Source organism: Rhipicephalus microplus, chromosome X, assembly GCF_043290135.1.
Source record: "Rhipicephalus microplus isolate Deutch F79 chromosome X, USDA_Rmic, whole genome shotgun sequence".
NCBI classification, from domain to species: domain Eukaryota; kingdom Metazoa; phylum Arthropoda; class Arachnida; order Ixodida; family Ixodidae; genus Rhipicephalus; species Rhipicephalus microplus.
This window is the reverse complement of record NC_134710.1, coordinates 61,790,158-61,816,518: the sequence shown is the minus strand read 5'-3', so window position 1 is coordinate 61,816,518 and position 26,361 is coordinate 61,790,158. Positions and strand designations below refer to the sequence as shown.

The 26,361-nt window shown below is 48.3% G+C and overlaps 2 protein-coding genes and 58 non-coding genes across 60 annotated transcripts; all 60 read right to left on the bottom strand.

Annotated features, from left to right (window-relative positions):
- Positions 1-964: 964 nt before the first annotated feature.
- Positions 965-3,265, bottom strand: LOC142776861 (uncharacterized). Its single transcript, XM_075881203.1, has one exon. The coding sequence runs from the start codon at positions 3,256-3,258 to the stop codon at positions 1,993-1,995; it is 1,266 nt and encodes a 421-aa protein (XP_075737318.1). The 5' UTR covers positions 3,259-3,265; the 3' UTR covers positions 965-1,992.
- A 184-nt stretch (positions 3,266-3,449) lies between these two features.
- TRNAI-AAU (transfer RNA isoleucine (anticodon AAU)) lies at positions 3,450-3,523 on the bottom strand. Its single transcript has one exon. It is a non-coding gene; the product is annotated as a tRNA-Ile (tRNA).
- Positions 3,524-4,080: 557 nt separating this feature from the next.
- TRNAI-AAU (transfer RNA isoleucine (anticodon AAU)) lies at positions 4,081-4,154 on the bottom strand. Its single transcript has one exon. It is a non-coding gene; the product is annotated as a tRNA-Ile (tRNA).
- Positions 4,155-4,291: 137 nt separating this feature from the next.
- On the bottom strand, positions 4,292-4,365 carry TRNAI-AAU (transfer RNA isoleucine (anticodon AAU)). Its single transcript has one exon. It is a non-coding gene; the product is annotated as a tRNA-Ile (tRNA).
- Positions 4,366-4,502: 137 nt separating this feature from the next.
- TRNAI-AAU (transfer RNA isoleucine (anticodon AAU)) lies at positions 4,503-4,576 on the bottom strand. The gene has a single exon. It is a non-coding gene; the product is annotated as a tRNA-Ile (tRNA).
- Positions 4,577-4,713: 137 nt separating this feature from the next.
- TRNAI-AAU (transfer RNA isoleucine (anticodon AAU)) lies at positions 4,714-4,787 on the bottom strand. The gene has a single exon. It is a non-coding gene; the product is annotated as a tRNA-Ile (tRNA).
- Positions 4,788-7,492: 2,705 nt separating this feature from the next.
- On the bottom strand, positions 7,493-9,793 carry LOC142776860 (uncharacterized). The gene has a single exon (XM_075881202.1). The coding sequence runs from the start codon at positions 9,784-9,786 to the stop codon at positions 8,521-8,523; it is 1,266 nt and encodes a 421-aa protein (XP_075737317.1). The 5' UTR covers positions 9,787-9,793; the 3' UTR covers positions 7,493-8,520.
- Positions 9,794-9,977: 184 nt separating this feature from the next.
- On the bottom strand, positions 9,978-10,051 carry TRNAI-AAU (transfer RNA isoleucine (anticodon AAU)). Its single transcript has one exon. It is a non-coding gene; the product is annotated as a tRNA-Ile (tRNA).
- Positions 10,052-10,608: 557 nt separating this feature from the next.
- Positions 10,609-10,682, bottom strand: TRNAI-AAU (transfer RNA isoleucine (anticodon AAU)). Its single transcript has one exon. It is a non-coding gene; the product is annotated as a tRNA-Ile (tRNA).
- A 347-nt stretch (positions 10,683-11,029) lies between these two features.
- On the bottom strand, positions 11,030-11,103 carry TRNAI-AAU (transfer RNA isoleucine (anticodon AAU)). The gene has a single exon. It is a non-coding gene; the product is annotated as a tRNA-Ile (tRNA).
- A 557-nt stretch (positions 11,104-11,660) lies between these two features.
- Positions 11,661-11,734, bottom strand: TRNAI-AAU (transfer RNA isoleucine (anticodon AAU)). Its single transcript has one exon. It is a non-coding gene; the product is annotated as a tRNA-Ile (tRNA).
- Positions 11,735-11,871: 137 nt separating this feature from the next.
- Positions 11,872-11,945, bottom strand: TRNAI-AAU (transfer RNA isoleucine (anticodon AAU)). Its single transcript has one exon. It is a non-coding gene; the product is annotated as a tRNA-Ile (tRNA).
- Positions 11,946-12,082: 137 nt separating this feature from the next.
- TRNAI-AAU (transfer RNA isoleucine (anticodon AAU)) lies at positions 12,083-12,156 on the bottom strand. The gene has a single exon. It is a non-coding gene; the product is annotated as a tRNA-Ile (tRNA).
- Positions 12,157-12,293: 137 nt separating this feature from the next.
- TRNAI-AAU (transfer RNA isoleucine (anticodon AAU)) lies at positions 12,294-12,367 on the bottom strand. Its single transcript has one exon. It is a non-coding gene; the product is annotated as a tRNA-Ile (tRNA).
- Positions 12,368-12,504: 137 nt separating this feature from the next.
- On the bottom strand, positions 12,505-12,578 carry TRNAI-AAU (transfer RNA isoleucine (anticodon AAU)). Its single transcript has one exon. It is a non-coding gene; the product is annotated as a tRNA-Ile (tRNA).
- A 137-nt stretch (positions 12,579-12,715) lies between these two features.
- On the bottom strand, positions 12,716-12,789 carry TRNAI-AAU (transfer RNA isoleucine (anticodon AAU)). Its single transcript has one exon. It is a non-coding gene; the product is annotated as a tRNA-Ile (tRNA).
- A 137-nt stretch (positions 12,790-12,926) lies between these two features.
- On the bottom strand, positions 12,927-13,000 carry TRNAI-AAU (transfer RNA isoleucine (anticodon AAU)). The gene has a single exon. It is a non-coding gene; the product is annotated as a tRNA-Ile (tRNA).
- A 558-nt stretch (positions 13,001-13,558) lies between these two features.
- Positions 13,559-13,632, bottom strand: TRNAI-AAU (transfer RNA isoleucine (anticodon AAU)). Its single transcript has one exon. It is a non-coding gene; the product is annotated as a tRNA-Ile (tRNA).
- A 346-nt stretch (positions 13,633-13,978) lies between these two features.
- Positions 13,979-14,052, bottom strand: TRNAI-AAU (transfer RNA isoleucine (anticodon AAU)). The gene has a single exon. It is a non-coding gene; the product is annotated as a tRNA-Ile (tRNA).
- A 137-nt stretch (positions 14,053-14,189) lies between these two features.
- TRNAI-AAU (transfer RNA isoleucine (anticodon AAU)) lies at positions 14,190-14,263 on the bottom strand. Its single transcript has one exon. It is a non-coding gene; the product is annotated as a tRNA-Ile (tRNA).
- A 137-nt stretch (positions 14,264-14,400) lies between these two features.
- Positions 14,401-14,474, bottom strand: TRNAI-AAU (transfer RNA isoleucine (anticodon AAU)). The gene has a single exon. It is a non-coding gene; the product is annotated as a tRNA-Ile (tRNA).
- Positions 14,475-15,031: 557 nt separating this feature from the next.
- Positions 15,032-15,105, bottom strand: TRNAI-AAU (transfer RNA isoleucine (anticodon AAU)). Its single transcript has one exon. It is a non-coding gene; the product is annotated as a tRNA-Ile (tRNA).
- A 137-nt stretch (positions 15,106-15,242) lies between these two features.
- Positions 15,243-15,316, bottom strand: TRNAI-AAU (transfer RNA isoleucine (anticodon AAU)). Its single transcript has one exon. It is a non-coding gene; the product is annotated as a tRNA-Ile (tRNA).
- Positions 15,317-15,453: 137 nt separating this feature from the next.
- Positions 15,454-15,527, bottom strand: TRNAI-AAU (transfer RNA isoleucine (anticodon AAU)). The gene has a single exon. It is a non-coding gene; the product is annotated as a tRNA-Ile (tRNA).
- A 137-nt stretch (positions 15,528-15,664) lies between these two features.
- Positions 15,665-15,738, bottom strand: TRNAI-AAU (transfer RNA isoleucine (anticodon AAU)). Its single transcript has one exon. It is a non-coding gene; the product is annotated as a tRNA-Ile (tRNA).
- A 137-nt stretch (positions 15,739-15,875) lies between these two features.
- TRNAI-AAU (transfer RNA isoleucine (anticodon AAU)) lies at positions 15,876-15,949 on the bottom strand. The gene has a single exon. It is a non-coding gene; the product is annotated as a tRNA-Ile (tRNA).
- A 137-nt stretch (positions 15,950-16,086) lies between these two features.
- TRNAI-AAU (transfer RNA isoleucine (anticodon AAU)) lies at positions 16,087-16,160 on the bottom strand. The gene has a single exon. It is a non-coding gene; the product is annotated as a tRNA-Ile (tRNA).
- A 137-nt stretch (positions 16,161-16,297) lies between these two features.
- Positions 16,298-16,371, bottom strand: TRNAI-AAU (transfer RNA isoleucine (anticodon AAU)). The gene has a single exon. It is a non-coding gene; the product is annotated as a tRNA-Ile (tRNA).
- Positions 16,372-16,929: 558 nt separating this feature from the next.
- Positions 16,930-17,003, bottom strand: TRNAI-AAU (transfer RNA isoleucine (anticodon AAU)). The gene has a single exon. It is a non-coding gene; the product is annotated as a tRNA-Ile (tRNA).
- A 346-nt stretch (positions 17,004-17,349) lies between these two features.
- On the bottom strand, positions 17,350-17,423 carry TRNAI-AAU (transfer RNA isoleucine (anticodon AAU)). The gene has a single exon. It is a non-coding gene; the product is annotated as a tRNA-Ile (tRNA).
- Positions 17,424-17,560: 137 nt separating this feature from the next.
- Positions 17,561-17,634, bottom strand: TRNAI-AAU (transfer RNA isoleucine (anticodon AAU)). Its single transcript has one exon. It is a non-coding gene; the product is annotated as a tRNA-Ile (tRNA).
- A 137-nt stretch (positions 17,635-17,771) lies between these two features.
- On the bottom strand, positions 17,772-17,845 carry TRNAI-AAU (transfer RNA isoleucine (anticodon AAU)). Its single transcript has one exon. It is a non-coding gene; the product is annotated as a tRNA-Ile (tRNA).
- A 348-nt stretch (positions 17,846-18,193) lies between these two features.
- On the bottom strand, positions 18,194-18,267 carry TRNAI-AAU (transfer RNA isoleucine (anticodon AAU)). The gene has a single exon. It is a non-coding gene; the product is annotated as a tRNA-Ile (tRNA).
- A 347-nt stretch (positions 18,268-18,614) lies between these two features.
- TRNAI-AAU (transfer RNA isoleucine (anticodon AAU)) lies at positions 18,615-18,688 on the bottom strand. The gene has a single exon. It is a non-coding gene; the product is annotated as a tRNA-Ile (tRNA).
- A 137-nt stretch (positions 18,689-18,825) lies between these two features.
- Positions 18,826-18,899, bottom strand: TRNAI-AAU (transfer RNA isoleucine (anticodon AAU)). The gene has a single exon. It is a non-coding gene; the product is annotated as a tRNA-Ile (tRNA).
- Positions 18,900-19,245: 346 nt separating this feature from the next.
- TRNAI-AAU (transfer RNA isoleucine (anticodon AAU)) lies at positions 19,246-19,319 on the bottom strand. The gene has a single exon. It is a non-coding gene; the product is annotated as a tRNA-Ile (tRNA).
- A 137-nt stretch (positions 19,320-19,456) lies between these two features.
- Positions 19,457-19,530, bottom strand: TRNAI-AAU (transfer RNA isoleucine (anticodon AAU)). Its single transcript has one exon. It is a non-coding gene; the product is annotated as a tRNA-Ile (tRNA).
- Positions 19,531-19,667: 137 nt separating this feature from the next.
- TRNAI-AAU (transfer RNA isoleucine (anticodon AAU)) lies at positions 19,668-19,741 on the bottom strand. The gene has a single exon. It is a non-coding gene; the product is annotated as a tRNA-Ile (tRNA).
- A 136-nt stretch (positions 19,742-19,877) lies between these two features.
- Positions 19,878-19,951, bottom strand: TRNAI-AAU (transfer RNA isoleucine (anticodon AAU)). The gene has a single exon. It is a non-coding gene; the product is annotated as a tRNA-Ile (tRNA).
- Positions 19,952-20,088: 137 nt separating this feature from the next.
- Positions 20,089-20,162, bottom strand: TRNAI-AAU (transfer RNA isoleucine (anticodon AAU)). Its single transcript has one exon. It is a non-coding gene; the product is annotated as a tRNA-Ile (tRNA).
- A 134-nt stretch (positions 20,163-20,296) lies between these two features.
- TRNAI-AAU (transfer RNA isoleucine (anticodon AAU)) lies at positions 20,297-20,370 on the bottom strand. The gene has a single exon. It is a non-coding gene; the product is annotated as a tRNA-Ile (tRNA).
- A 346-nt stretch (positions 20,371-20,716) lies between these two features.
- Positions 20,717-20,790, bottom strand: TRNAI-AAU (transfer RNA isoleucine (anticodon AAU)). The gene has a single exon. It is a non-coding gene; the product is annotated as a tRNA-Ile (tRNA).
- A 137-nt stretch (positions 20,791-20,927) lies between these two features.
- Positions 20,928-21,001, bottom strand: TRNAI-AAU (transfer RNA isoleucine (anticodon AAU)). Its single transcript has one exon. It is a non-coding gene; the product is annotated as a tRNA-Ile (tRNA).
- A 137-nt stretch (positions 21,002-21,138) lies between these two features.
- Positions 21,139-21,212, bottom strand: TRNAI-AAU (transfer RNA isoleucine (anticodon AAU)). The gene has a single exon. It is a non-coding gene; the product is annotated as a tRNA-Ile (tRNA).
- Positions 21,213-21,976: 764 nt separating this feature from the next.
- TRNAI-AAU (transfer RNA isoleucine (anticodon AAU)) lies at positions 21,977-22,050 on the bottom strand. Its single transcript has one exon. It is a non-coding gene; the product is annotated as a tRNA-Ile (tRNA).
- A 137-nt stretch (positions 22,051-22,187) lies between these two features.
- On the bottom strand, positions 22,188-22,261 carry TRNAI-AAU (transfer RNA isoleucine (anticodon AAU)). Its single transcript has one exon. It is a non-coding gene; the product is annotated as a tRNA-Ile (tRNA).
- A 137-nt stretch (positions 22,262-22,398) lies between these two features.
- Positions 22,399-22,472, bottom strand: TRNAI-AAU (transfer RNA isoleucine (anticodon AAU)). Its single transcript has one exon. It is a non-coding gene; the product is annotated as a tRNA-Ile (tRNA).
- A 137-nt stretch (positions 22,473-22,609) lies between these two features.
- On the bottom strand, positions 22,610-22,683 carry TRNAI-AAU (transfer RNA isoleucine (anticodon AAU)). Its single transcript has one exon. It is a non-coding gene; the product is annotated as a tRNA-Ile (tRNA).
- Positions 22,684-23,028: 345 nt separating this feature from the next.
- Positions 23,029-23,102, bottom strand: TRNAI-AAU (transfer RNA isoleucine (anticodon AAU)). The gene has a single exon. It is a non-coding gene; the product is annotated as a tRNA-Ile (tRNA).
- Positions 23,103-23,238: 136 nt separating this feature from the next.
- On the bottom strand, positions 23,239-23,312 carry TRNAI-AAU (transfer RNA isoleucine (anticodon AAU)). The gene has a single exon. It is a non-coding gene; the product is annotated as a tRNA-Ile (tRNA).
- Positions 23,313-23,447: 135 nt separating this feature from the next.
- Positions 23,448-23,521, bottom strand: TRNAI-AAU (transfer RNA isoleucine (anticodon AAU)). The gene has a single exon. It is a non-coding gene; the product is annotated as a tRNA-Ile (tRNA).
- Positions 23,522-23,656: 135 nt separating this feature from the next.
- Positions 23,657-23,730, bottom strand: TRNAI-AAU (transfer RNA isoleucine (anticodon AAU)). The gene has a single exon. It is a non-coding gene; the product is annotated as a tRNA-Ile (tRNA).
- Positions 23,731-24,076: 346 nt separating this feature from the next.
- On the bottom strand, positions 24,077-24,150 carry TRNAI-AAU (transfer RNA isoleucine (anticodon AAU)). Its single transcript has one exon. It is a non-coding gene; the product is annotated as a tRNA-Ile (tRNA).
- A 137-nt stretch (positions 24,151-24,287) lies between these two features.
- On the bottom strand, positions 24,288-24,361 carry TRNAI-AAU (transfer RNA isoleucine (anticodon AAU)). The gene has a single exon. It is a non-coding gene; the product is annotated as a tRNA-Ile (tRNA).
- A 137-nt stretch (positions 24,362-24,498) lies between these two features.
- On the bottom strand, positions 24,499-24,572 carry TRNAI-AAU (transfer RNA isoleucine (anticodon AAU)). The gene has a single exon. It is a non-coding gene; the product is annotated as a tRNA-Ile (tRNA).
- Positions 24,573-24,709: 137 nt separating this feature from the next.
- Positions 24,710-24,783, bottom strand: TRNAI-AAU (transfer RNA isoleucine (anticodon AAU)). The gene has a single exon. It is a non-coding gene; the product is annotated as a tRNA-Ile (tRNA).
- Positions 24,784-25,130: 347 nt separating this feature from the next.
- TRNAI-AAU (transfer RNA isoleucine (anticodon AAU)) lies at positions 25,131-25,204 on the bottom strand. The gene has a single exon. It is a non-coding gene; the product is annotated as a tRNA-Ile (tRNA).
- A 557-nt stretch (positions 25,205-25,761) lies between these two features.
- Positions 25,762-25,835, bottom strand: TRNAI-AAU (transfer RNA isoleucine (anticodon AAU)). Its single transcript has one exon. It is a non-coding gene; the product is annotated as a tRNA-Ile (tRNA).
- Positions 25,836-25,972: 137 nt separating this feature from the next.
- TRNAI-AAU (transfer RNA isoleucine (anticodon AAU)) lies at positions 25,973-26,046 on the bottom strand. Its single transcript has one exon. It is a non-coding gene; the product is annotated as a tRNA-Ile (tRNA).
- Positions 26,047-26,182: 136 nt separating this feature from the next.
- On the bottom strand, positions 26,183-26,256 carry TRNAI-AAU (transfer RNA isoleucine (anticodon AAU)). Its single transcript has one exon. It is a non-coding gene; the product is annotated as a tRNA-Ile (tRNA).
- Between the last annotated feature and the right edge of the window lie 105 nt (positions 26,257-26,361).

The window sequence follows — 26,361 nt, the reverse complement described above, 5'->3', positions numbered from 1 at the left end:
AAACACATCGCAACTCTCCAGCACGCTTCTCGCTACATGAACATTTGTATTTATTGTGCGTCCTTTTATACCACAAGTCTGGTGTGGTCCAACTAGTATTTTCATCATCCTTTGCAACCTGCCTGCAAGAACCTTCATAAACACTTTATAGTCTGTGTTGGCTAAACTGATTGGTCGGTACGACTTGACGGACAATAATTTTTTGGGGTCGTCAGTTTTCGGTATGAGTATTACGTGCGTCTTTTTAAATGAGCCGGGCAGAACCTTTAATCTTATAGCCTCCGTGAAGACACGATGTAAGGCAACAGAAATAACACCTTTAAAAGTCTTGTACAATGCGGCACCAAATCCATCAGGTCCCGGTGCTTTGCCAGCCGCTAGGTCATCAATAGCCTTTTCTATTTCGGACACTTCAATCGCTATCTCCAGCTGCTCTCTCTCGTTATCAGAGAGCTTTGGTATCAAATGCAGAAACTGAGCCTCAAACCCTTCCTCTGCCTTCACTTTTCGGCCAAGTATGCCTCGGAAATATTCGACAAATACTTGCTCAATTGCTGTCTCTTCACGTACAATACCGCTATCAGTTGCAATCGCTTTGATTTCATTTCGCTTGGCGTATCTTTTTTCATCCCCAAGTGCACGCTTTGTTGGTGTTTCGCCGAGAGATAATTTTTCTGCACGTGCCCTTATCACCGCCCCTCTATATTTTTCAATGTCAATTGCCTCCAATTGGTTTTTAATCTGCCTTATTTCCTTTTGTGTACTTTCCTGGCATTTTACTTTCTAGACTCAATGCGAAGTCTAACTGACATTGCAAATCTTTTTCTTTTTCCTTTTTGGCTCTATGTAACACACCGGATCTTTCTATGGCTTTCATCTTTGTTACCTCCTTAAAACGCTCCCAGGCTTCAATCACGTTCGCTTGAGGCTCAGCTAACATTTTGTTAATGGAATCCTGCACAGCTTCAACGAACAATTCATCTTTTAATAATAAGTCGTTTAATTTCCACACATCCCAGTTAAAGCGTGTCTTCTTCTGTTTATACCCTATAGTGAACATTACTAAACTGTGGTCACTGAAAGACACACTTTTTACTTCATAATTCGAACATACTCGCATTAACTCTACTGACACATAGGCTCTGTCTAGCCTCGCATGGCTTTCGTTCTGAAAGTGTGTGAAGTGCTCTTCTGCAGAGAGCACATCACCAACATCTTCGAGATGACAATCTTGTACAATAGTGCAGAGTAGCGTTGCACTTTGGTCTTTTATGGCTGCTTTTTTTGCTCTGTCCTGAGGGTTGCAAACACAATTAAAGTCGCCGAGCATAATGACAATCCTGCCACAGCTAAGAAAAGTCTGTAAATTCTCAAACAATAATTTACGTTCAACTTCTTTGTTCGGTGCGTAAACACAGACAACTCGCCATTTTTTATTATTATATGTAAAATCGCAAACTATGAATCTCCCAGTACTAGACACAGTTACAGTCTCCTCAACTATACCAATAGAATTTTTAAGGAACAGTGCACAACCCGCCGACATTCCAACGGCATGAGACACACACACATCGTACCGGGCTCTAAAAGGGGACACCATTCGGTCAGTCTGATCTTGCCCTTCAACTTTTGTTTCCTGAATGGCAATAACATCGAGATCACGTTCAAGCATCAAACGACTTAATTGATACTGCCTTCGTCGAGCGGCAAGTCCCCTGACATTGAGAGTCGCAACTCTCAATTCTGCTTCGACGCTCGTAGCCATTAGGACGTGAATGGCCGTCCCGGCCACATGGTTCTCACCTCTGATACTCCTTTATCACCATCAGGTCCAAGGTTCGATATGGTCTGATAGGTCCCCTCTCTTTTGATCACAAAAGTAGAGCGCCGCGCACGTTTCACGCAGCACATTATGCACACTTCACCACTGCGCTCCATTTGTTGGTGCTTCCGCCGGGTCAATACTTGTGTCACTTAATCCCGACCCCCACCTTACGGGGGCTTTTGATCTGAAGGGGGCCCCGCTGAAGGCCCCTTCTGTTGATGATCTGTCAGTCGCTGATGCAACGTCTGCTGATTCGGCACTGGTTGCTGCTGCGGCGGTTGTGTCTGTTGCACCTGGGTTGGTGGGAGGTTCTCGGCTATTCGACGTTCGCTGAGGATGTTAGGTGCCGGTCTACGGCGCACGTTCATCGCCTTGGCCGGTGGTTCCTCCACTTCTTTCGTTGTAGCTGCCTTCTGGCCTTCCGCCTCTTCCCTGGGCCTTTTACATGTATTTGACGTGTCCATGTTTTCCGACATTTCTTCCTGTGCTGCAAGCGCCGTTATATCTTGTGTGTTCCTCGTGGATTGCACGTCTTTTGTAGAACCCTTGTCTTTGTTAAACGTCGTCTCAGCACCTGTGGGGCGTGGCGTAAGGGGCGTCAACTTGGGTTTCGGTTCCTCCCGACGCGCCCCTATCAGCTCTTCTGCTTCAGCCTCGTCCATGTGATGCTCGGAAAGTTCTTCGCCTCCCGCGGGCCCTGCTACACTTGCATATGTTCTCATACAGCCGCTCTCATTATGCCCAAAACGCCGACACACTGTACAACGTGGGGCTCGGCAATCCCTCCTAATATGACCTGTTCCGCGGCAACGCAGGCATAGCGGTGCTCTTCCCGCGACGACAACTAGCGTGAGGTCTCCGGCAATCCGCAACTGATGTGGGAGGTCATCCACCGTGAGGCCAGCTTTGAGCCTGATGCTCACCACTCGCGTCGAAGAGCCTTTGTCGGTGCATCCATACACGCGCCAGCGCTCTCGCACTATTTCGTTCACCTTGCCATAAGGAGCCAACGCTGCCCTCACCTCGTCGTCAGGAACGTTAAACAATAGCCAGTGTATCTTCAGCTTCGTATCCTGGTGGTTAGGGTCGATAGTGATACAGCGCTGGTTCTTCACCACAATGTCCCCAGCAGCGAGTATTCTCTTCTTGCCCTCCTCGTCCTTGAAAGTGATGGCCCAAACATGATTCATTTGGTACGCCCCCAAGGCAGCAACCTCGGGAAGCAAAGCCAAACGAATAAGAGCGTCCCTGAAATCCTCAACGCGATACGGCCGCGCCTTGATATCAGCGTGCAAAAAGACAGTATGCAGCGTTGAATCATTTGATGGCAGTCGGGGCAAAATAATCTGATAATCCTGTGACGATTCGTCCATGTTCCTGGTACCACGACCGAGCTGGGCCGTTGATGCCGCTCCGATATCGCCGGAGCTCATGCCGCCACGTCCGTACACTACGGTGGCCGGAAGTGGAATCCGAGCTAGCAGGCCGTAGTAGCGAGTGCAGCTTCTAACACTGGGCATACACCTTCGGTACACATTCGGTCATCATCATTAAATTGGTCTTTAAATTGTCTAGATACACACCCGACACCAAGTGACGGCCAGTAGAACACAATAAAAAATACTGGCCTGCGCAGGGATCGAACCTACGACCTTCGCGTTATTAGCACGACGCTCTAACCGACTGAGCTAGCCGGCCGGAGTAGCGAGTGCGGCTACTAACACTGGGCATACACCTTCGGTACACATTCGGTCATCATCATTAAATTGGTCTTTAAATTGTCTAGATACACACCCGACACCAGATGACGGCCAGTAGAACACAATAAAAAATACTTGCCTTTGCAGGGATCGAACCTAAGACCTTCGCGTAATTAGCACGACGCTCTAACCGACTGAGCTAGCAGGCCGTAGTAGCGAGTGCAGCTTCTAACACTGGGCATACACCTTCGGTACACATTCGGTCATCATCATTAAATTGGTCTTTAAATTGTATAGATACACACCCGACACCAGGTGACGGCCAGTAGAACACAATAAAAATACTGGCCGGCGCAGGGATCGAACCTACGACCTTCGCTTTATTTGCACGACGCTCCAACTTACTGAGCTAGCAGGCTGCAGTAGCGAGCGCGGCTTCTAACACTGGGCATACGCCTCGGTACACATTCTGTCATCATCAATAAATTGGTCTTTAAATTGTCTAGCTGAACACCCGACACCAGGTGACGGCCAGTAGAACACAATAAAAAGTACTGGCCTGCGCAGGGATCGAACCTTCAACCTTCGCGTTATTAGCACGACGCTCTAACCGACTGAGCTAGCCGGCCGGAGTAGCGAGTGCGGCTTCTTACACTGGGCATACGCCTTCGGTACACATTCGGTCATCATCATTAAATTGGTCTTTAAATTGTCTAGATACACACCCGACACCAGGTGACGGCCAGTAGAACACAATAAAAACCACTGGCCTGCGCAGGGATCGAACCTACGACCTTCGCGTTATTAGCACGACGCTCTAACCGACTGAGCTAGCAGGCCGAATTAGCGAGTACGGCTTCTAACACTCGGCATACGCCTTCGGTACACATTCGGTCATCATCAATAAATTGGTCTTTAAGTTGTCTAGCTACACACGCGACACCAGGTGACGGCCAGTAGAACACAATAAAAAGTACTGGCCTGCGCAGGGATTTAACCTACGACCTTCGCGTTATTAGCACGACGCGCTAACCGACTGAGCTAGCACGCCGGAGTAGAGAGTGCGGCTTCTAACACTGGGCATACGCCTTCGGTACACATTCGGTCATCATCATTAAATTGGTCTTTAAATTGTCTAGATACACACCCGACACCAGGTGACGGCCAGTAGAACACAATAAAAAATACTGGCCTGCGCAGGGATCGAACCTACGACCTTCGCGTTATTAGCACGACGCTCTCACCGACTGAGCTAGCAGGCCGTTTTTTTTTTTTTTTTTCTTTATTGCCGGCTTCGCACAAAAGAAATACAATTTACGATCACATTTAAACAAGTTTAAAAAACACCAGCCTGGCTGTGACTGGTTTCATTTAAAACTGCTTCATTGTAGCCAACACATTCAACAACGACACCCATTCGGGTCTTTCTTCTCTGGAAGATAACACGTCTCTTATGTATACAATACTTTCCGTGAAGTATTCATGCGCACATCGGGCATCTTTATCTACGTGTCTTACTGCCATTCTAGTTCGCCACACGCTGTGAAGCACAAGCAACATAAACATATCATAAGGCACACCATCCTCATTTTCTACAGCCAAGAATCTAATACCGTGTGGTGTGATAGGCAAGTCCTTTTTCAAAGTACGCTGCAGAATGTCCCACAGAAAAACAGCATCCCAGCAATCAAGAAAAATGTGGTTGACAGTCTCGGGTTTCTTACAGATAAGGCAGTCCATCGACCACGGAACAAAGAAACCCTTTTCTTGTAACCATGGTTTTACGGGCAATGTTCCGCTGTGCAGCTGAAAAAAAAATGTCTTTGCACTTGCGCGTACGGTCATCATTTTCACTCTCTTCAATACGTCACGTTCAGCACCAACCTGGTATACTGATCTGTAGATAGGCTGAGGCAGCATTACGTCACGTAAATCTCTGTAAAGACGTTTTCTCTTTACAACAGATAAATATTCCATTGAAAATCTCACTCTCAGTATTTCATATGCCATTATAACTTCTCTTAAATATCCGCGTAGGTTACATTTCACAGACATACTTGATACCACATAATCAGGAATCTTATTAGAAAGTACAATTTGTAGAAATGTTCTCACAAACGGGTTACATTGGTCGCGTAAAAAAATATATCTAGACACAATTTGCTTGAGGAAGAGGTGAGCCAATCCTAAACCGCCATTTCTTAGTGAATGAAATAAGTTTGTTCGACTCGTACGCTCCCAAACCGACCCCCAAACAAACACAGCTAAGACTCGATGCAATTTCTGCACATTTGCTCTCGACATAAATAGGAACTGCAGAACATACCATACTTTGCAAACAATAAACCAATTGCATGCAGTCGCTCTAGAAAACATAGAAAGTTCCCTACCACCCCAGTTTCTTGTCTTCTCACGAGTGCTCTCACATATCTCTTTCCAGTAATCATCCGTGTTTTTGTAATGCTGGAGGGGTACTCCGAGATACTTCGTCGGTACAAGTGACCAGTTCATATTTGCAAAGTTTTGTGGGGTGGTCTCCCAAGAACCATGCCACAAGCCTAGGCATTTGTCCCAGTTTACTGCACTGCCTGTCATCTTGCAAAAAAAGGCCACATGACGTATCACTTCACTGACACTTTCCTTATCGCTACAAAACACGGCGATATCGTCGGCATATGTTAGCATTTTAACTTCACTGTTCATTAGCTGGTACCCTTTTATTGTTTCATTGCTAATAATCTTCATGCAGAAAGGTTCCATATATATTGCAAATAATAAAGCCGAAATGGGATCACCTTGCCGCACACCGTTTGTCACTTGAAAGCTTTCAGTAAGTCGCCCATTAATTACAATACTCGTAAAGCACTCTCTATAGGCCATTTTTACCCCGTCCAAAATGACAGACCCTACATTAACATATTCTAATATCAAAAAAAGGATATCATGATTTACACGGTCAAAGGCTTTTTCCAGATCTAATTGCAACATTGCAACCTTGCTACCAAACACATCGCAACTCTCCAGCACGCTTCTCGCTACATGAACATTTGTATTTATTGTGCGTCCTTTTATACCACAAGTCTGGTGTGGTCCAACTAGTATTTTCATCATCCTTTGCAACCTGCCTGCAAGAACCTTCATAAACACTTTATAGTCTGTGTTGGCTAAACTGATTGGTCGGTACGACTTGACGGACAATAATTTTTTGGGGTCGTCAGTTTTCGGTATGAGTATTACGTGCGTCTTTTTAAATGAGCCGGGCAGAACCTTTAATCTTATAGCCTCCGTGAAGACACGATGTAAGGCAACAGAAATAACACCTTTAAAAGTCTTGTACAATGCGGCACCAAATCCATCAGGTCCCGGTGCTTTGCCAGCCGCTAGGTCATCAATAGCCTTTTCTATTTCGGACACTTCAATCGCTATCTCCAGCTGCTCTCTCTCGTTATCAGAGAGCTTTGGTATCAAATGCAGAAACTGAGCCTCAAACCCTTCCTCTGCCTTCACTTTTCGGCCAAGTATGCCTCGGAAATATTCGACAAATACTTGCTCAATTGCTGTCTCTTCACGTACAATACCGCTATCAGTTGCAATCGCTTTGATTTCATTTCGCTTGGCGTATCTTTTTTCATCCCCAAGTGCACGCTTTGTTGGTGTTTCGCCGAGAGATAATTTTTCTGCACGTGCCCTTATCACCGCCCCTCTATATTTTTCAATGTCAATTGCCTCCAATTGGTTTTTAATCTGCCTTATTTCCTTTTGTGTACTTTCCTGGCATTTTACTTTCTAGACTCAATGCGAAGTCTAACTGACATTGCAAATCTTTTTCTTTTTCCTTTTTGGCTCTATGTAACACACCGGATCTTTCTATGGCTTTCATCTTTGTTACCTCCTTAAAACGCTCCCAGGCTTCAATCACGTTCGCTTGAGGCTCAGCTAACATTTTGTTAATGGAATCCTGCACAGCTTCAACGAACAATTCATCTTTTAATAATAAGTCGTTTAATTTCCACACATCCCAGTTAAAGCGTGTCTTCTTCTGTTTATACCCTATAGTGAACATTACTAAACTGTGGTCACTGAAAGACACACTTTTTACTTCATAATTCGAACATACTCGCATTAACTCTACTGACACATAGGCTCTGTCTAGCCTCGCATGGCTTTCGTTCTGAAAGTGTGTGAAGTGCTCTTCTGCAGAGAGCACATCACCAACATCTTCGAGATGACAATCTTGTACAATAGTGCAGAGTAGCGTTGCACTTTGGTCTTTTATGGCTGCTTTTTTTGCTCTGTCCTGAGGGTTGCAAACACAATTAAAGTCGCCGAGCATAATGACAATCCTGCCACAGCTAAGAAAAGTCTGTAAATTCTCAAACAATAATTTACGTTCAACTTCTTTGTTCGGTGCGTAAACACAGACAACTCGCCATTTTTTATTATTATATGTAAAATCGCAAACTATGAATCTCCCAGTACTAGACACAGTTACAGTCTCCTCAACTATACCAATAGAATTTTTAAGGAACAGTGCACAACCCGCCGACATTCCAACGGCATGAGACACACACACATCGTACCGGGCTCTAAAAGGGGACACCATTCGGTCAGTCTGATCTTGCCCTTCAACTTTTGTTTCCTGAATGGCAATAACATCGAGATCACGTTCAAGCATCAAACGACTTAATTGATACTGCCTTCGTCGAGCGGCAAGTCCCCTGACATTGAGAGTCGCAACTCTCAATTCTGCTTCGACGCTCGTAGCCATTAGGACGTGAATGGCCGTCCCGGCCACATGGTTCTCACCTCTGATACTCCTTTATCACCATCAGGTCCAAGGTTCGATATGGTCTGATAGGTCCCCTCTCTTTTGATCACAAAAGTAGAGCGCCGCGCACGTTTCACGCAGCACATTATGCACACTTCACCACTGCGCTCCATTTGTTGGTGCTTCCGCCGGGTCAATACTTGTGTCACTTAATCCCGACCCCCACCTTACGGGGGCTTTTGATCTGAAGGGGGCCCCGCTGAAGGCCCCTTCTGTTGATGATCTGTCAGTCGCTGATGCAACGTCTGCTGATTCGGCACTGGTTGCTGCTGCGGCGGTTGTGTCTGTTGCACCTGGGTTGGTGGGAGGTTCTCGGCTATTCGACGTTCGCTGAGGATGTTAGGTGCCGGTCTACGGCGCACGTTCATCGCCTTGGCCGGTGGTTCCTCCACTTCTTTCGTTGTAGCTGCCTTCTGGCCTTCCGCCTCTTCCCTGGGCCTTTTACATGTATTTGACGTGTCCATGTTTTCCGACATTTCTTCCTGTGCTGCAAGCGCCGTTATATCTTGTGTGTTCCTCGTGGATTGCACGTCTTTTGTAGAACCCTTGTCTTTGTTAAACGTCGTCTCAGCACCTGTGGGGCGTGGCGTAAGGGGCGTCAACTTGGGTTTCGGTTCCTCCCGACGCGCCCCTATCAGCTCTTCTGCTTCAGCCTCGTCCATGTGATGCTCGGAAAGTTCTTCGCCTCCCGCGGGCCCTGCTACACTTGCATATGTTCTCATACAGCCGCTCTCATTATGCCCAAAACGCCGACACACTGTACAACGTGGGGCTCGGCAATCCCTCCTAATATGACCTGTTCCGCGGCAACGCAGGCATAGCGGTGCTCTTCCCGCGACGACAACTAGCGTGAGGTCTCCGGCAATCCGCAACTGATGTGGGAGGTCATCCACCGTGAGGCCAGCTTTGAGCCTGATGCTCACCACTCGCGTCGAAGAGCCTTTGTCGGTGCATCCATACACGCGCCAGCGCTCTCGCACTATTTCGTTCACCTTGCCATAAGGAGCCAACGCTGCCCTCACCTCGTCGTCAGGAACGTTAAACAATAGCCAGTGTATCTTCAGCTTCGTATCCTGGTGGTTAGGGTCGATAGTGATACAGCGCTGGTTCTTCACCACAATGTCCCCAGCAGCGAGTATTCTCTTCTTGCCCTCCTCGTCCTTGAAAGTGATGGCCCAAACATGATTCATTTGGTACGCCCCCAAGGCAGCAACCTCGGGAAGCAAAGCCAAACGAATAAGAGCGTCCCTGAAATCCTCAACGCGATACGGCCGCGCCTTGATATCAGCGTGCAAAAAGACAGTATGCAGCGTTGAATCATTTGATGGCAGTCGGGGCAAAATAATCTGATAATCCTGTGACGATTCGTCCATGTTCCTGGTACCACGACCGAGCTGGGCCGTTGATGCCGCTCCGATATCGCCGGAGCTCATGCCGCCACGTCCGTACACTACGGTGGCCGGAAGTGGAATCCGAGCTAGCAGGCCGTAGTAGCGAGTGCAGCTTCTAACACTGGGCATACACCTTCGGTACACATTCGGTCATCATCATTAAATTGGTCTTTAAATTGTCTAGATACACACCCGACACCAAGTGACGGCCAGTAGAACACAATAAAAAATACTGGCCTGCGCAGGGATCGAACCTACGACCTTCGCGTTATTAGCACGACGCTCTAACCGACTGAGCTAGCCGGCCGGAGTAGCGAGTGCGGCTACTAACACTGGGCATACACCTTCGGTACACATTCGGTCATCATCATTAAATTGGTCTTTAAATTGTCTAGATACACACCCGACACCAGATGACGGCCAGTAGAACACAATAAAAAATACTTGCCTTTGCAGGGATCGAACCTAAGACCTTCGCGTAATTAGCACGACGCTCTAACCGACTGAGCTAGCAGGCCGTAGTAGCGAGTGCAGCTTCTAACACTGGGCGTACGCCTCGGTACACATTCGGTCATCATCAATAAATTGGTCTTTAAATTGTCTAGCTACACACCTGACACCAGGTGACGGCCAGTAGAACACAATAAAAAATACTTGCCTTTGCAGGGATCGAACCTAAGACCTTCGCGTAATTAGCACGACGCTCTAACCGACTGAGCTAGCAGGCCGTAGTAGCGAGTGCAGCTTCTAACACTGGGCGTACGCCTCGGTACACATTCGGTCATCATCAATAAATTGGTCTTTAAATTGTCTAGCTACACACCTGACACCAGGTGACGGCCAGTAGAACACAATAAAAAATACTGGCCTGCGCTGGGATCGAACCTACGACCTTCGCGTTATTAGCACGACGCTCTAACCGACTGAGCTAGCCGGCCGGAGTAGCGAGTGCGGCTACTAACACTGGGCATACACCTTCGGTACACATTCGGTCATCATCATTAAATTGGTCTTTAAATTGTCTAGATACACACCCGACACCAGATGACGGCCAGTAGAACACAATAAAAAATACTTGCCTTTGCAGGGATCGAACCTAAGACCTTCGCGTAATTAGCACGACGCTCTAACCGACTGAGCTAGCAGGCCGTAGTAGCGAGTGCAGCTTCTAACACTGGGCGTACGCCTTGGTACACATTCGGTCATCATCAATAAATTGGTCTTTAAATTGTCTAGCTACACACCTGACACCAGGTGACGGCCAGTAGAACACAATAAGAAATACTGGCCTGCGCAGGGAACGAACCTACGACCTTCGCGTTATTAGCACGACGCTCTAACCGACTGAGCTAGCAGGCCGGAGTAGCGAGTGCAGCTTCTAACACTGGGCATACACCTTCGGTACACATTCGGTCATCATCATTAAATTGGTCTTTAAATTGTCTAGATACACACCCGACACCAGATGACGGCCAGTAGAACACAATAAAAAATACTTTTCTGTGCAGGGATCGAACCTAAGACCTTCGCGTTATTAGCACGACGCTCTAACCGACTGAGCTAGCAGGCCGCAGTAGCGAGCGCGGCTTCTAACACTGGGCATACGCCTCGGTACACATTCGGTTATCATCAATAAATTGGTCTTGAAATTGTCTAGCTGAACACCCGACAACAGGTGACGGCCAGTAGAACACAATAAAAAATACTGGCCTGCGCAGGGAACGAACCTACGACCTTCGCTTTATTTGCACGACGCTCCAACTTACTGAGCTAGCAGGCTACAGTAGCGAGCGCGGCTTCTAACACTGGGCATACGCCTCGGTACACATTCGGTCATCATCAATAAATTGGTCTTTAAATTGTCTAGCTACGCACGCGTTACCAGGTGACGGCCAGTAGAACACAATAAAAAGTACTGGCCTGCGCAGGGATCAAACCTACGACCTTCGCGTTATTAGCACGATGCTCTAACCGACTGAGCTAGCAGGCCGTAGTAGCGAGTGCAGCTTCTAACACTGGGCATACGCCTTCGGTACACATTCGGTCATCATCAATAAATTGGTCTTTAAATTGTCTAGCTACGCACGCGTTACCAGGTGACGGCCAGTAGAACACAATAAAAAGTACTGGCCTGCGCAGGGATCGAACCTACGACCTTCGCGTTATTAGCACGATGCTCTAACCGACTGAGCTAGCAGGCCGTAGTAGCGAGTGCAGCTTTTAACACTGGGCATACACCTTCGGTACACATTCGGTCATCATCATTAAATTGGTCTTTAAATTGTCTAGATACACACCCGACACCAAGTGACGGCCAGTAGAAGACAATAAAAAATACTGGCCTGCGCAGGGATCGAACCTACGACCTTCGCGTTATTAGCACGACGCTCTAACCGACTGAGCTAGCAGGCCGTAGTAGCGAGTGCAGCTTCTAACACTGGGCATACACCTTCGGTACACATTCGGTCATCATCATTAAATTGGTCTTTAAATTGTCTAGATACACACCCGACACCAGGTGACGGCCAGTAGAACACAATAAAAAGCACTGGCCTGCGCAGGGATCGAACCTACGACCTTCGCGTTATTAGCACGACGCTCTAACCGACTGAGCTAGAAGGCCGAATTAGCGAGTACGGCTTCTAACACTCGGAATACGCCTTCGGTACACATTCGGTCATCATCAATAAATTGGTCTTTAAGTTGTCTAGCTACACACGCGACACCAGGTGACGGCCAGTAGAACACAATAAAAAGTACTGGCCTGCGCAGGGATTTAACCTACGACCTTCGCGTTATTAGCACGACGCGCTAACCGACTGAGCTAGCACGCCGGAGTAGAGAGTGCGGCTTCTAACACTGGGCATACGCCTTCGGTACACATTCGGTCATCATCATTAAATTGGTCTTTAAATTGTCTAGATACACACCCGACACCAGGTGACGGCCAGTAGAACACAATAAAAAATACTGGCCTGCGTAGGGATCGAACCTACGACCTTCGCGTTATTAGCACGACGCTCTAACCGACTGAGCTAGCAGGCCGTAGTAGCGAGTGCAGCTTCTAACACTGGGCATACACCTTCGGTACACATTCGGTCATCATCATTAAATTGGTCTTTAAATTGTCTAGATACACACCCGACACCAAGTGACGGCCAGTAGAACACAATAAAAAATACTGGCCTGCGCAGGGATCGAACCTACGACCTTCGCGTTATTAGCACGACGCTCTAACCGACTGAGCTAGCCGGCCGGAATAGCGAGTGCGGCTACTAACACTGGGCATACACCTTCGGTACACATTCGGTCATCATCATTAAATTGGTCTTTAAATTGTCTAGATACACACCCGACACCAGATGACGGCCAGTAGAACACAATAAAAAATACTTGCCTTTGCAGGGATCGAACCTAAGACCTTCGCGTAATTAGCACGACGCTCTAACCGACTGAGCTAGCAGGCCGTAGTAGCGAGTGCAGCTTCTAACACTGGGCGTACGCCTCGGTACACATTCGGTCATCATCAATAAATTGGTCTTTAAATTGTCTAGCTACACACCTGACACCAGGTGACGGCCAGTAGAACACAATAAAAAATACTTGCCTTTGCAGGGAACCAACCCCAAGACCTTCGCGTAATTAGCACGACGCTCTAACCGACTGAGCTAGCAGGCCGTAGTAGCGAGTGCAGCTTCTAACACTGGGCGTACGCCTCGGTACACATTCGGTCATCATCAATAAATTGGTCTTTAAATTGTCTAGCTACACACCTGACACCAGGTGACGGCCAGTAGAACACAATAAAAAATACTGGCCTGCGCAGGGATCGAACCTACGACCTTCGCGTTATTAGCACAACGCTCTAACCGACTGAGCTAGCAGGCCGCAGTAGCGAGTGCGGCTTCTAACACTGGGCATACGCCTTCGGTACACATTCGGTCATCATCAATAAATTGGTCTTTAAATTGTCTAGCTACGCACGCGTTACCAGGTGACGGCCAGTAGAACACAATAAAAAATACTTTTCTGTGCAGGGATCGAACCTAAGACCTTCGCGTTATTAGCACGACGCTCTAACCGACTGAGCTAGCAGGCCGCAGTAGCGAGCGCGGCTTCTAACACTGGGCATACGCCTTCGGTACACATTCGGTCATCATCAATAAATTGGTCTTTGAATTGTCTAGCTACACATGACACCAGGTGACGGCCAGTAGAACACAATAAAAAGTACTGGCCTGCGCAGGGATCGAACCTACAACCTTCGCGTTATTAGCACGATGCTCTAACCGACTGAGCTAGCAGGCCGTAGTAGCGAGTGCAGCTTCTAACACTGGGCATACGCCTTCGGTACACATTCGGTCATCATCAATAAATTGGTCTTTAAATTGTCTAGATACACACCCGACACCAGGTGACGGCCAGTAGAACACAATAAAAAGCACTGGCCTGCGTAGGGATCGAACCTACGACCTTCGCGTTATTAGCACGACGCTCTAACCGACTGAGCTAGAAGGCCGAATTAGCGAGTACGGCTTCTAACACTCGGAATACGCCTTCGGTACACATTCGGTCATCATCAATAAATTGGTCTTTAAGTTGTCTAGCTACACACCCGACACCAAGTGACGGCCAGTAGAACACAATAAAAAATACTGGCCTGCGCAGGGATCGAACCTACGACCTTCGCGTTATTAGCACGACGCTCTAACCGACTGAGCTAGCCGGCCGGAGTAGCGAGTGCGGCTACTAACACTGGGCATACACCTTCGGTACACATTCGGTCATCATCATTAAATTGGTCTTTAAATTGTCTAGATACACACCCGACACCAGATGACGGCCAGTAGAACACAATAAAAAATACTTTTCTGTGCAGGGATCGAACCTAAGACCTTTGCGTTATTAGCACGACGCTCTAACCGACTGAGCTAGCAGGCCGCAGTAGCGAGCGCGGCTTCTAACACTGGGCATACGCCTCGGTACACATTCGGTTATCATCAATAAATTGGTCTTGAAATTGTCTAGCTGAACACCCGACAACAGGTGACGGCCAGTAGAACACAATAAAAAATACTGGCCTGCGCAGGGAACGAACCTACGACCTTCGCTTTATTTGCACGACGCTCCAACTTACTGAGCTAGCAGGCTACAGTAGCGAGCGCGGCTTCTAACACTGGGCATACGCCTCGGTACACATTCGGTCATCATCAATAAATTGGTCTTTAAATTGTCTAGCTACGCACGCGTTACCAGGTGACGGCCAGTAGAACACAATAAAAAGTACTGGCCTGCGCAGGGATCAAACCTACGACCTTCGCGTTATTAGCACGATGCTCTAACCGACTGAGCTAGCAGGCCGTAGTAGCGAGTGCAGCTTCTAACACTGGGCATACGCCTTCGGTACACATTCGGTCATCATCAATAAATTGGTCTTTAAATTGTCTAGCTACGCACGCGTTACCAGGTGACGGCCAGTAGAACACAATAAAAAGTACTGGCCTGCGCAGGGATCGAACCTACGACCTTCGCGTTATTAGCACGATGCTCTAACCGACTGAGCTAGCAGGCCGTAGTAGCGAGTGCAGCTTTTAACACTGGGCATACACCTTCGGTACACATTCGGTCATCATCATTAAATTGGTCTTTAAATTGTCTAGATACACACCCGACACCAAGTGACGGCCAGTAGAAGACAATAAAAAATACTGGCCTGCGCAGGGATCGAACCTACGACCTTCGCGTTATTAGCACGACGCTCTAACCGACTGAGCTAGCAGGCCGTAGTAGCGAGTGCAGCTTCTAACACTGGGCATACACCTTCGGTACACATTCGGTCATCATCATTAAATTGGTCTTTAAATTGTCTAGATACACACCCGACACCAGGTGACGGCCAGTAGAACACAATAAAAAGCACTGGCCTGCGCAGGGATCGAACCTACGACCTTCGCGTTATTAGCACGACGCTCTAACCGACTGAGCTAGAAGGCCGAATTAGCGAGTACGGCTTCTAACACTCGGAATACGCCTTCGGTACACATTCGGTCATCATCAATAAATTGGTCTTTAAGTTGTCTAGCTACACACGCGACACCAGGTGACGGCCAGTAGAACACAATAAAAAGTACTGGCCTGCGCAGGGATTTAACCTACGACCTTCGCGTTATTAGCACGACGCGCTAACCGACTGAGCTAGCACGCCGGAGTAGAGAGTGCGGCTTCTAACACTGGGCATACGCCTTCGGTACACATTCGGTCATCATCATTAAATTGGTCTTTAAATTGTCTAGATACACACCCGACACCAGGTGACGGCCAGTAGAACACAATAAAAAATACTGGCCTGCGTAGGGATCGAACCTACGACCTTCGCGTTATTAGCACGACGCTCTAACCGACTGAGCTAGCAGGGCGTAGTAGCGAGTGCAGCTTCTAACACTGGGCATACACCTTCGGTACACATTCGGTCATCATCATTAAATTGGTCTTTAAATTGTCTAGATACACACCCGACACCAAGTGACGGCCAGTAGAACACAATAAAAAATACTGGCCTGCGCAGGGATCGAACCTACGACCTTCGCGTTATTAGCACGACGCTCTAACCGACCGAGCTAGCCGGCCGGAGTAGCGAGTGCGGCTACTAACACTGGGCATACACCTTCGGTACACATTCGGTCATCATCATTAAATTGGTCTTTAAATTGTCTAGATACACACCCGACACCAGATGACGGCCAGTAGAACACAATAAAAAATACTTGCCTTTGCAGGGATCGAACCTAAGACCTTCGCGTAATTAGCACGACGCTCTAACCGACTGAGCTAGCAGGCCGTAGTAGCGAGTGCAGCTTCTAACACTGGGCGTACGCCTCGGTACACATTCGGTCATCATCAATAAATTGGTCTTTAAATTGTCTAGCTACACACCTGACACCAGGTGACGGCCAGTAGAACACAATAAAAAATACTTGCCTTTGCAGGGAACCAACCCCAAGACCTTCGCGTAATTAGCACGACGCTCTAACCGACTGAGCTAGCAGGCCGTAGTAGCGAGTGCAGCTTCTAACACTGGGCGTACGCCTCGGTACACATTCGGTCATCATCAATAAATTGGTCTTTAAATTGTCTAGCTACACACCTGACACCAGGTGACGGCCAGTAGAACACAATAAAAAATACTGGCCTGCGCAGGGATCGAACCTACGACCTTCGCGTTATTAGCACAACGCTCTAACCGACTGAGCTAGCAGGCCGCAGTAGCGAGTGCGGCTTCTAACACTGGGCATACGCCTTCGGTACACATTCGGTCATCATCAATAAATTGGTCTTTAAATTGTCTAGCAACGCACGCGTTACCAGGTGACGGCCAGTAGAACACAATAAAAAATACTTTTCTGTGCAGGGATCGAACCTAAGACCTTCGCGTTATTAGCACGACGCTCTAACCGACTGAGCTAGCAGGCCGCAGTAGCGAGCGCGGCTTCTAACACTGGGCATACGCCTTCGGTACACATTCGGTCATCATCAATAAATTGGTCTTTGAATTGTCTAGCTACACATGACACCAGGTGACGGCCAGTAGAACACAATAAAAAGTACTGGCCTGCGCAGGGATCGAACCTACAACCTTCGCGTTATTAGCACGATGCTCTAACCGACTGAGCTAGCAGGCCGTAGTAGCGAGTGCAGCTTCTAACACTGGGCATACGCCTTCGGTACACATTCGGTCATCATCAATAAATTGGTCTTTAAATTGTCTAGATACACACCCGACACCAGGTGACGGCCAGTAGAACACAATAAAAAGCACTGGCCTGCGCAGGGATCGAACCTACGACCTTCGCGTTATTAGCACGACGCTCTAACCGACTGAGCTAGAAGGCCGAATTAGCGAGTACGGCTTCTAACACTCGGAATACGCCTTCGGTACACATTCGGTCATCATCAATAAATTGGTCTTTAAGTTGTCTAGCTACACACCCGACACCAAGTGACGGCCAGTAGAACACAATAAAAAATACTGGCCTGCGCAGGGATCGAACCTACGACCTTCGCGTTATTAGCACGACGCTCTAACCGACTGAGCTAGCCGGCCGGAGTAGCGAGTGCGGCTACTAACACTGGGCATACACCTTCGGTACACATTCGGTCATCATCATTAAATTGGTCTTTAAATTGTCTAGATACACACCCGACACCAGATGACGGCCAGTAGAACACAATAAAAAGTACTTTTCTGTGCAGGGATCGAACCTAAGACCTTTGCGTTATTAGCACGACGCTCTAACCGACTGAGCTAGCAGGCCGCAGTAGCGAGCGCGGCTTCTAACACTGGGCATACGCCTTCGGTACACATTCGGTCATCATCAATAAATTGGTCTTTAAATTGTCTAGCTACGCACGCGTTACCAGGTGACAGCCAGTAGAACACAATAAAAAGTACTGGCCTGCACAGGGATTGAACCTACGACCTTCGCGTTATTAGCACGATGCTCTAACCGACTGAGCTAGCACGCCGGATTAGAGAGTGCGGCTTCTAACACTGGGCATACACCTTCGGTACACATTCGGTCATCATCATTAAATTGGTCTTTAAATTGTCTAGATACACACCCGACACCAGATGACGGCCAGTAGAACACAATAAAAAATACTTGCCTTTGCAGGGATCGAACCTAAGACCTTCGCGTAATTAGCACGACGCTCTAACCGACTGAGCTAGCAGGCCGTAGTAGCGAGTGCAGCTTCTAACACTGGGCGTACGCCTCGGTACACATTCGTGCATCATCAATAAATTGGTCTTTAAATTGTCTAGCTACACACCTGACACCAGGTGACGGCCAGTAGAACACAATAAGAAATACTGGCCTGCGCAGGGAACGAACCTACGACCTTCGCGTTATTAGCACGACGCTCTAACCGACTGAGCTAGCAGGCCGGAGTAGCGAGTGCAGCTTCTAACACTGGGCATACACCTTCGGTACACATTCGGTCATCATCAATAAATTGGTCTTTAAAAGATCTAGCTACGCACGCGTTACCAGGTGACGGCCAGTAGAACACAATAAAAAGTACTGGCCTGCGCAGGGATCGAACCTACGACCTTCCCGTTATTAGCACGATGCTCTAACCGACTGAGCTAGCAGGCCGGAGTAGCGAGTGCAGCTTCTAACACTGGGCATACACCTTCGGTACACATTCGGTCATCATCATTAAATTGGTCTTTAAATTGTCTAGATACACACCCGACACCAGATGACGGCCAGTAGAACACAATAAAAAATACTTTTCTGTGCAGGGATCGAACCTAAGACCTTCGCGTTATTAGCACGACGCTCTAACCGACTGAGCTAGCAGGCCGCAGTAGCGAGCGCGGCTTCTAACACTGGGCATACGCCTTCGGTACACATTCGGTCATCATCAATAAATTGGTCTTTGAATTGTCTAGCTACACATGACACCAGGTGACGGCCAGTAGAACACAATAAAAAGTACTGGCCTGCGCAGGGATCGAACCTACAACCTTCGCGTTATTAGCACGATGCTCTAACCGACTGAGCTAGCAGGCCGTAGTAGCGAGTGCAGCTTCTAACACTGGGCATACGCCTTCGGTACACATTCGGTCATCATCAATAAATTGGTCTTTAAATTGTCTAGCTACGCACGCGTTACCAGGTGACGGCCAGTAGAACACAATAAAAAGTACTGGCCTGCGCAGGGATCGAACCTACGACCTTCGCGTTATTAGCACGATGCTCTAACCGACTGAGCTAGCAGGCCGTAGTAGCGAGTGCAGCTTCTAACACTGGGCATACACCTTCGGTACACATTCGGTCATCATCATTAAATTGGTCTTTAAATTGTCTAGATACACACCCGACACCAAGTGACGGCCAGTAGAAGACAATAAAAAATACTGGCCTGCGCAGGGATCGAACCTACGACCTTCGCGTTATTAGCACGACGCTCCAACTGACTGAGCTAGCAGGCCGCAGTAGCGAGTGCGGCTTCTAACACTGGGCGTACGCCTCGGTACACATTCGGTCATCATCAATAAATTGGTCTTTAAATTGTCTAGCTACGCACGCGTTACCAGGTGACGGCCAGTAGAACACAATAAAAAGTACTGGCCTGCGCAGGGATCGAACCTACGACCTTCGCGTTATTAGCACGATGCTCTAACCGACTGAGCTAGCAGGCCGTAGTAGCGAGTGCAGCTTCTAACACTGGGCATACACCTTCGGTACACATTCGGTCATCATCATTAAATTGGTCTTTAAATTGTCTAGATACACACCCGACACCAAGTGACGGCCAGTAGAAGACAATAAAAAATACTGGCCTGCGCAGGGATCGAACCTACGACCTTCGCGTTATTAGCACGACGCTCCAACTGACTGAGCTAGCAGGCCGCAGTAGCGAGTGCGGCTTCTAACACTGGGCGTACGCCTCGGTACACATTCGGTCATCATCAATAAATTGCTCTTTAAATTGGCTAGCTACACATGACACCAGGTGACGGCCAGTAGAACACAATAAAAAGTACTGGCCTGCGCAGGGATCGAACCTACAACCTTCGCGTAATTAGCACGACGCTCTAAGCGACTGAGCTAGCAGGCCGGAGTAGCGAGTGCGGCTTCGAACACTGGGAATACACCTTCGGTACACATTCGGTCATCATCATTAAATTGGTCTTTAAATTGTCTAGATACACACCCGACACCAGGTGACGGCCAGTAGAACACAATAAAAATACTGGCCTGCGCAGGGATCGAACCTACGACCTTCGCTTTATTTGCACGACGCTCCAACTTACTGAGCTAGCAGGCTGCAGTAGCGAGCCCGGCTTCTAACACTGGGCATACGCCTCGGTACACATTCGGTCATCATCAATAAATTGGTCTTTAAATTGTCTAGCTGAACACCCGACACCAGGTGACGGCCAGTAGAACACAATAAAAAGTACTGGCCTGCGCAAGGATCGAACCTACGACCTTCGCGTTATTAGCACAACGCTCTAACCGACTGAGCTAGCAGGCCGCAGTAGCGAGTGCGGTTTCTAACACTGGGCATACGCCTTCGGTACACATTCGGTCATCATCAATAAATTGGTCTTTAAAAGATCTAGCTACGCACGCGTTACCAGGTGACGGCCAGTAGAACACAATAAAAAGTACTGGCCTGCGCAGGGATCGAACCTACGACCTTCCCGTTATTAGCACGATGCTCTAACCGACTGAGCTAGCACGCCGGAGTAGAGAGTGCGGCTTCTAACACGGGGCATACGCCTTCGGTACACATTCGGTCATCATCTATAAATTGGTCTATAAATTGTCTAGATACACACCCGACACCAGGTGACGGCCAGTAGAACACAATAAAAAATACTGGCCTGCGCAGAGATCGAACCTACGACCTTCGCGTTATTAGCACGACGCTCTAACCGACTGAGCTAGCAGGCCGTAGTAGCGAGTGCTGCTACTAACACTGGGCATACACCTTCGGTACACATTCGGTCATCATCATTAAATTGGTCTTTAAATTGTCTAGATACACACCCGACACCAGATGACGGCCAGTAGAACACAATAAAAAATACTTGCCTTTGCAGGGATCGAACCTAAGACCTTCGCGTAATTAGCACGACGCTCTAACCGACTGAGCTAGCAGGCCGTAGTAGCGAGTGCAGCTTCTAACACTGGGCGTACGCCTCGGTACACATTCGGTCATCATATAAATTGGTCTTTAAATTGTCTAGCTACACACCTGACACCAGGTGACGGCCAGTAGAACACAATAAAAAATACTTTTCTGTGCAGGGATCGAACCTAAGACCTTCGCGTTATTAGCACGACGCTCTAACCGACTGAGCTAGCAGGCCGCAGTAGCGAGCGCGGCTTCTAACACTGGGCATACGCCTCGGTACACATTCGGTTATCATCAATAAATTGGTCTTGAAATTGTCTAGCTGAACACCCGACAACAGGTGACGGCCAGTGGAACACAATAAAAAATACTGGCCTGCGCAGGGATCGAACCTACGACCTTCGCTTTATTTGCACGACGCTCCAATTACTGAGCTAGCAGGCTACAGTAGCGAGCGCGGCTTCTAACACTGGGCATACGCCTCGGTACACATTCCGTCATCATCAATAAATTGGTCTTTAAATTGTCTAGCTGAACACCCGACACCAGGTGACGGCCAGTAGAACACAATAAAAAGTACTGGCCTGCGCAAGGATCGAACCTACGACCTTCGCGTTATTAGCACAACGCTCTAACCGACTGAGCTAGCAGGCCGCAGTAGCGAGTGCAGCTTCTAACACTGGGCATACGCCTTCGGTACACATTCGGTCATCATCAATAAATTGGTCTTTAAATTGTCTAGCTACGCACGCGTTACCAGGTGACGGCCAGTAGAACACAATAAAAAGTACTGGCCTGCGCAGGGATCGAACCTACGACCTTCGCGTTATTAGCACGATGCTCTAACCGACTGAGCTAGCACGCCGGATTAGAGAGTGCGGCTTCTAACACTGGGCATACACCTTCGGTACACATTCAGTCATCATCATTAAATTGGTCTTTAAATTGTCTAGATACACACCCGACACCAGGTGACGGCCAGTAGAACACAATAAAAAATACTGGCCTGCGCAGGGATCGAACCTACGACCTTCGCGTTATTAGCACGACGCTCTAACCGACTGAGCTAGCAGGCCGTAGTAGCGAGTGCAGCTTCTAACACTGGGCATACACCTTCGGTACACATTCGGTCATCATCAATAAATTGGTCTTTAAATTGTCTAGATACACACCCGACACCAGGTGACGGCCAGTAGAACACAATAAAAAATACTGGCCTGCGCATGGATCGAACCTACGACCTTCGCGTTATTAGCACGACGCTCTAACCGACTGAGCTAGCCGGCCGGAGTAGCGAGTGCGGCTTCTAACACTGGGCATACACCTTCGGTACACATTCGGTCATCATCATTAAATTGGTCTTTAAATTGTCTAGATACACACCCGACACCAGATGACGGCCAGTAGAACACAATAAAAAATACTTGCCTTTGCAGGGATCGAACCTAAGACCTTCGCGTAATTAGCACGACGCTCTAACCGACTGAGCTAGCAGGCCGAATTAGCGAGTGCGGCTTCTAACACTTGGCATACGCCTTCGGTACACATTCGGTCATCAATAAATTGGTCTTTAAATTGTCTAGCTACACACCTGACACCAGGTGACGGCCAGTAGAACACAATAAAAAGTACTGGCCTGCGCAGGGATCGAACCTACGACCTTCGCGTTATTAGCACGACGCTCCAACCGACTGAGCTAGCAGGCCGCAGTAGCGAGTGCGGCTTCTAACACTGGGCGTACGCCTCGGTACACATTCAGTCATCATCATTAAATTGGTCTTGAAATTGTCTAGATACACACCCGACACCAAGTGACGGCCAGTAGAAGACAATAAAAAATACTGGCCTGCGCAGGGATCGAACCTACGACCTTCGCGTTATTAGCACGACGCTCCAACTGACTGAGCTAGCAGGCCGCAGTAGCGAGTGCGGCTTCTAACACTGGGCGTACGCCTCGGTACACTTTCGGTCATCATCAATAAATTGCTCTTTAAATTGGCTAGCTACACACCTGACACAGGTGACGGCCAGTAGAACACAATAAAAAGTACTGGCCTGCGCAGGGATCGAACCTACGACCTTCGTGTTATTAGCACGACGCTCTTACCGACTGAGCTAGCAGGCCGAATTAGCGAGGGCGGCTTCTAACACTTGGCATACGCCTTCGGTACACATTCGGTCATCATCAATAAATTGGTCTTTGAATTGTCTAGCTACACATGACACCTGGTGACGGCCAGTAGAACACAATAAAAAGTACTGGCCTGCGCAGGGATCGAACCTACGACCTTCGCGTTATTAGCACGACGCTCTAACCGACTGAGCTAGCAGGCCGGAGTAGCAAGTGCGGCTTCGAACACTGGGCATACACCTTCGGTACACATTCGGTCATCATCATTAAATTGGTCTTTAAATTGTCTAGATACACACCCGACACCAGGTGACGGCCAGTAGAATACAATAAAAATACTGGCCTGCGCAGGGATCGAACCTACGACCTTCGCTTTATTTGCACGACGCTCCAACTTACTGAGCTAGCAGGCTGCAGTAGCGAGCGCGGCTTCTAACACTGGGCATACGCCTCGGTACACATTCGGTCATCATCAATAAATTGGTCTTTAAATTGTCTAGCTGAACACCCGACACCAGGTGATGGCCAGTAGAACACAATAAAAAGTACTGGCCTGCGCAAGGATCGAACCTACGACCTTCGCGTTATTAGCACAACGCTCTAACCGACTGAGCTAGCAGGCCGCAGTAGCGAGTGCGGCTTCTAACACTGGGCATACGCCTTCGGTACACATTCGGTCATCATCAATAAATTGGTCTTTAAAAGATCTAGCTACGCACGCGTTACCAGGTGACGGCCAGTAGAACACAATAAAAAGTACTGGCCTGCGCAGGGATCGAACCTACGACCTTCCCGTTATTAGCACGATGCTCTAACCGACTGAGCTAGCACGCCGGAGTAGAGAGTGCGGCTTCTAACACTGGGCATACGCCTTCGGTACACATTCGGTCATCATCATTAAATTGGTCTTTAAATTGTCTAGATACACACCCGACACCAGGTGACGGCCAGTAGAACACAATAAAAAATACTGGCCTGCGCAGGGATCGAACCTACGACCTTCGCGTTATTAGCACGACGCTCTAACCGACTGAGCTAGCAGGCCGTAGTAGCGAGTGCAGCTTCTAACACTGGGCATACACCTTCGGTACACATTCGGTCATCATCATTAAATTGGTCTTTAAATTGTCTAGATACACACCCAACACCAAGTGACGGCCAGTAGAACACAATAAAAAATACTGGCCTGCGCAGGGATCGAACCTACGACCTTCGCGTTATTAGCACGACGCTCTAACCGACTGAGCTAGCCGGCCGGAGTAGCGAGTGCGGCTACTAACACTGGGCATACACCTTCGGTACACATTCGGTCATCATCATTAAATTGGTCTTTAAATTGTCTAGATACACACCCGACACCAGATGACGGCCAGTAGAACACAATAAAAAATACTTGCCTTTGCAGAGATCGAACCTAAGACCTTCGCGTAATTAGCACGACGCTCTAACCGACTGAGCTAGCAGGCCGTAGTAGCGAGTGCAGCTTCTAACACTGGGCGTACGCCTCGGTACACATTCGGTCATCATCAATAAATTGGTCTTTAAATTGTCTAGCTACACACCTGACACCAGGTGACGGCCAGTAGAACACAATAAAAAATACTGGCCTGCGCAGGGAACGAACCTACGACCTTCGCGTTATTAGCACGACGCTCTAACCGACTGAGCTAGCAGGCCGAAGTAGCGAGTGCAGCTTCTAACACTGGGCATACACCTTCGGTACACATTCGGTCATCATCATTAAATTGGTCTTTAAATTGTCTAGATACACACCCGACACCAGATGACGGCCAGTAGAACACAATAAAAAATACTTTTCTGTGCAGGGATCGAACCTAAGACCTTCGCGTTATTAGCACGACGCTCTAACCGACTGAGCTAGCACGCCGCAGTAGCGAGCGCGGCTTCTAACACTGGGCATACGCCTCGGTACACATTCGGTTATCATCATTAAATTGGTCTTGAAATTGTCTAGCTGAACACCCGACAACAGGTGACGGCCAGTAGAACACAATAAAAAATACTGGCCTGCGCAGGGATCGAACCTACGACCTTCGCTTTGTTTGCACGACGCTCCAACTTACTGAGCTAGCAGGCTACAGTAGCGAGCGCGGCTTCTAACACTGGGCATACGCCTCGGTACACATTCGGTCATCATCAATAAATTGGTCTTTAAATTGTCTAGCTGAACACCCGACACCAGGTGACGGCCAGTAGAACACAATAAAAAGTACTGGCCTGCGCAAGGATCGAACCTACGACCTTCGCGTTATTAGCACAACGCTCTAACCGACTGAGCTAGCAGGCCGCAGTAGCGAGTGCGGCTTCTAACACTGGGCATACGCCTTCGGTACACATTCGGTCATCATCAATAAATTGGTCTTGAAATTGTCTAGCTGAACAACCGACACCAGGTGACGGCCAGTAGAACACAATAAAAAATACTGGCCTGCGCAGGAATCGAACCTACGCCCTTCGCGTTATTAGCACGACGCTCCAACTGACTGAGCTAGCAGGCCGCAGTAGCGAGTGCGGCTTCTAACACTGGGCGTACGCCTCGGTACACATTCGGTCATCATCAATAAATTGGTCTTTAAATTGTGTAGCTACACACCTGACACCAGGTGACGGCCAGCAGAACGCAATAAAAAGTACTGGCCTGCGCAGGGATCGAACCTACGACCTTCGCGTTATTAGCACAACGCTCTAACCAACTGAGCTAGCAGGCCGAATTAGCGAGTGCGACTTCTAACACTGGGCATATGCCTTCGGTACACATTCGGTCATCATCAATATATTGGTCTTTAAATTGTCTAGCTACACACCTGACACCA

Excerpts from the sequence above, each read along its gene's own strand:
- LOC142776860 (XM_075881202.1), bottom strand. The coding sequence starts at position 9,786 with ATGAGCTCCGGCGATATCGGAGCGGCATCAACGGCCCAGCTCGGTCGT.
- LOC142776861 (XM_075881203.1), bottom strand. The coding sequence starts at position 3,258 with ATGAGCTCCGGCGATATCGGAGCGGCATCAACGGCCCAGCTCGGTCGT.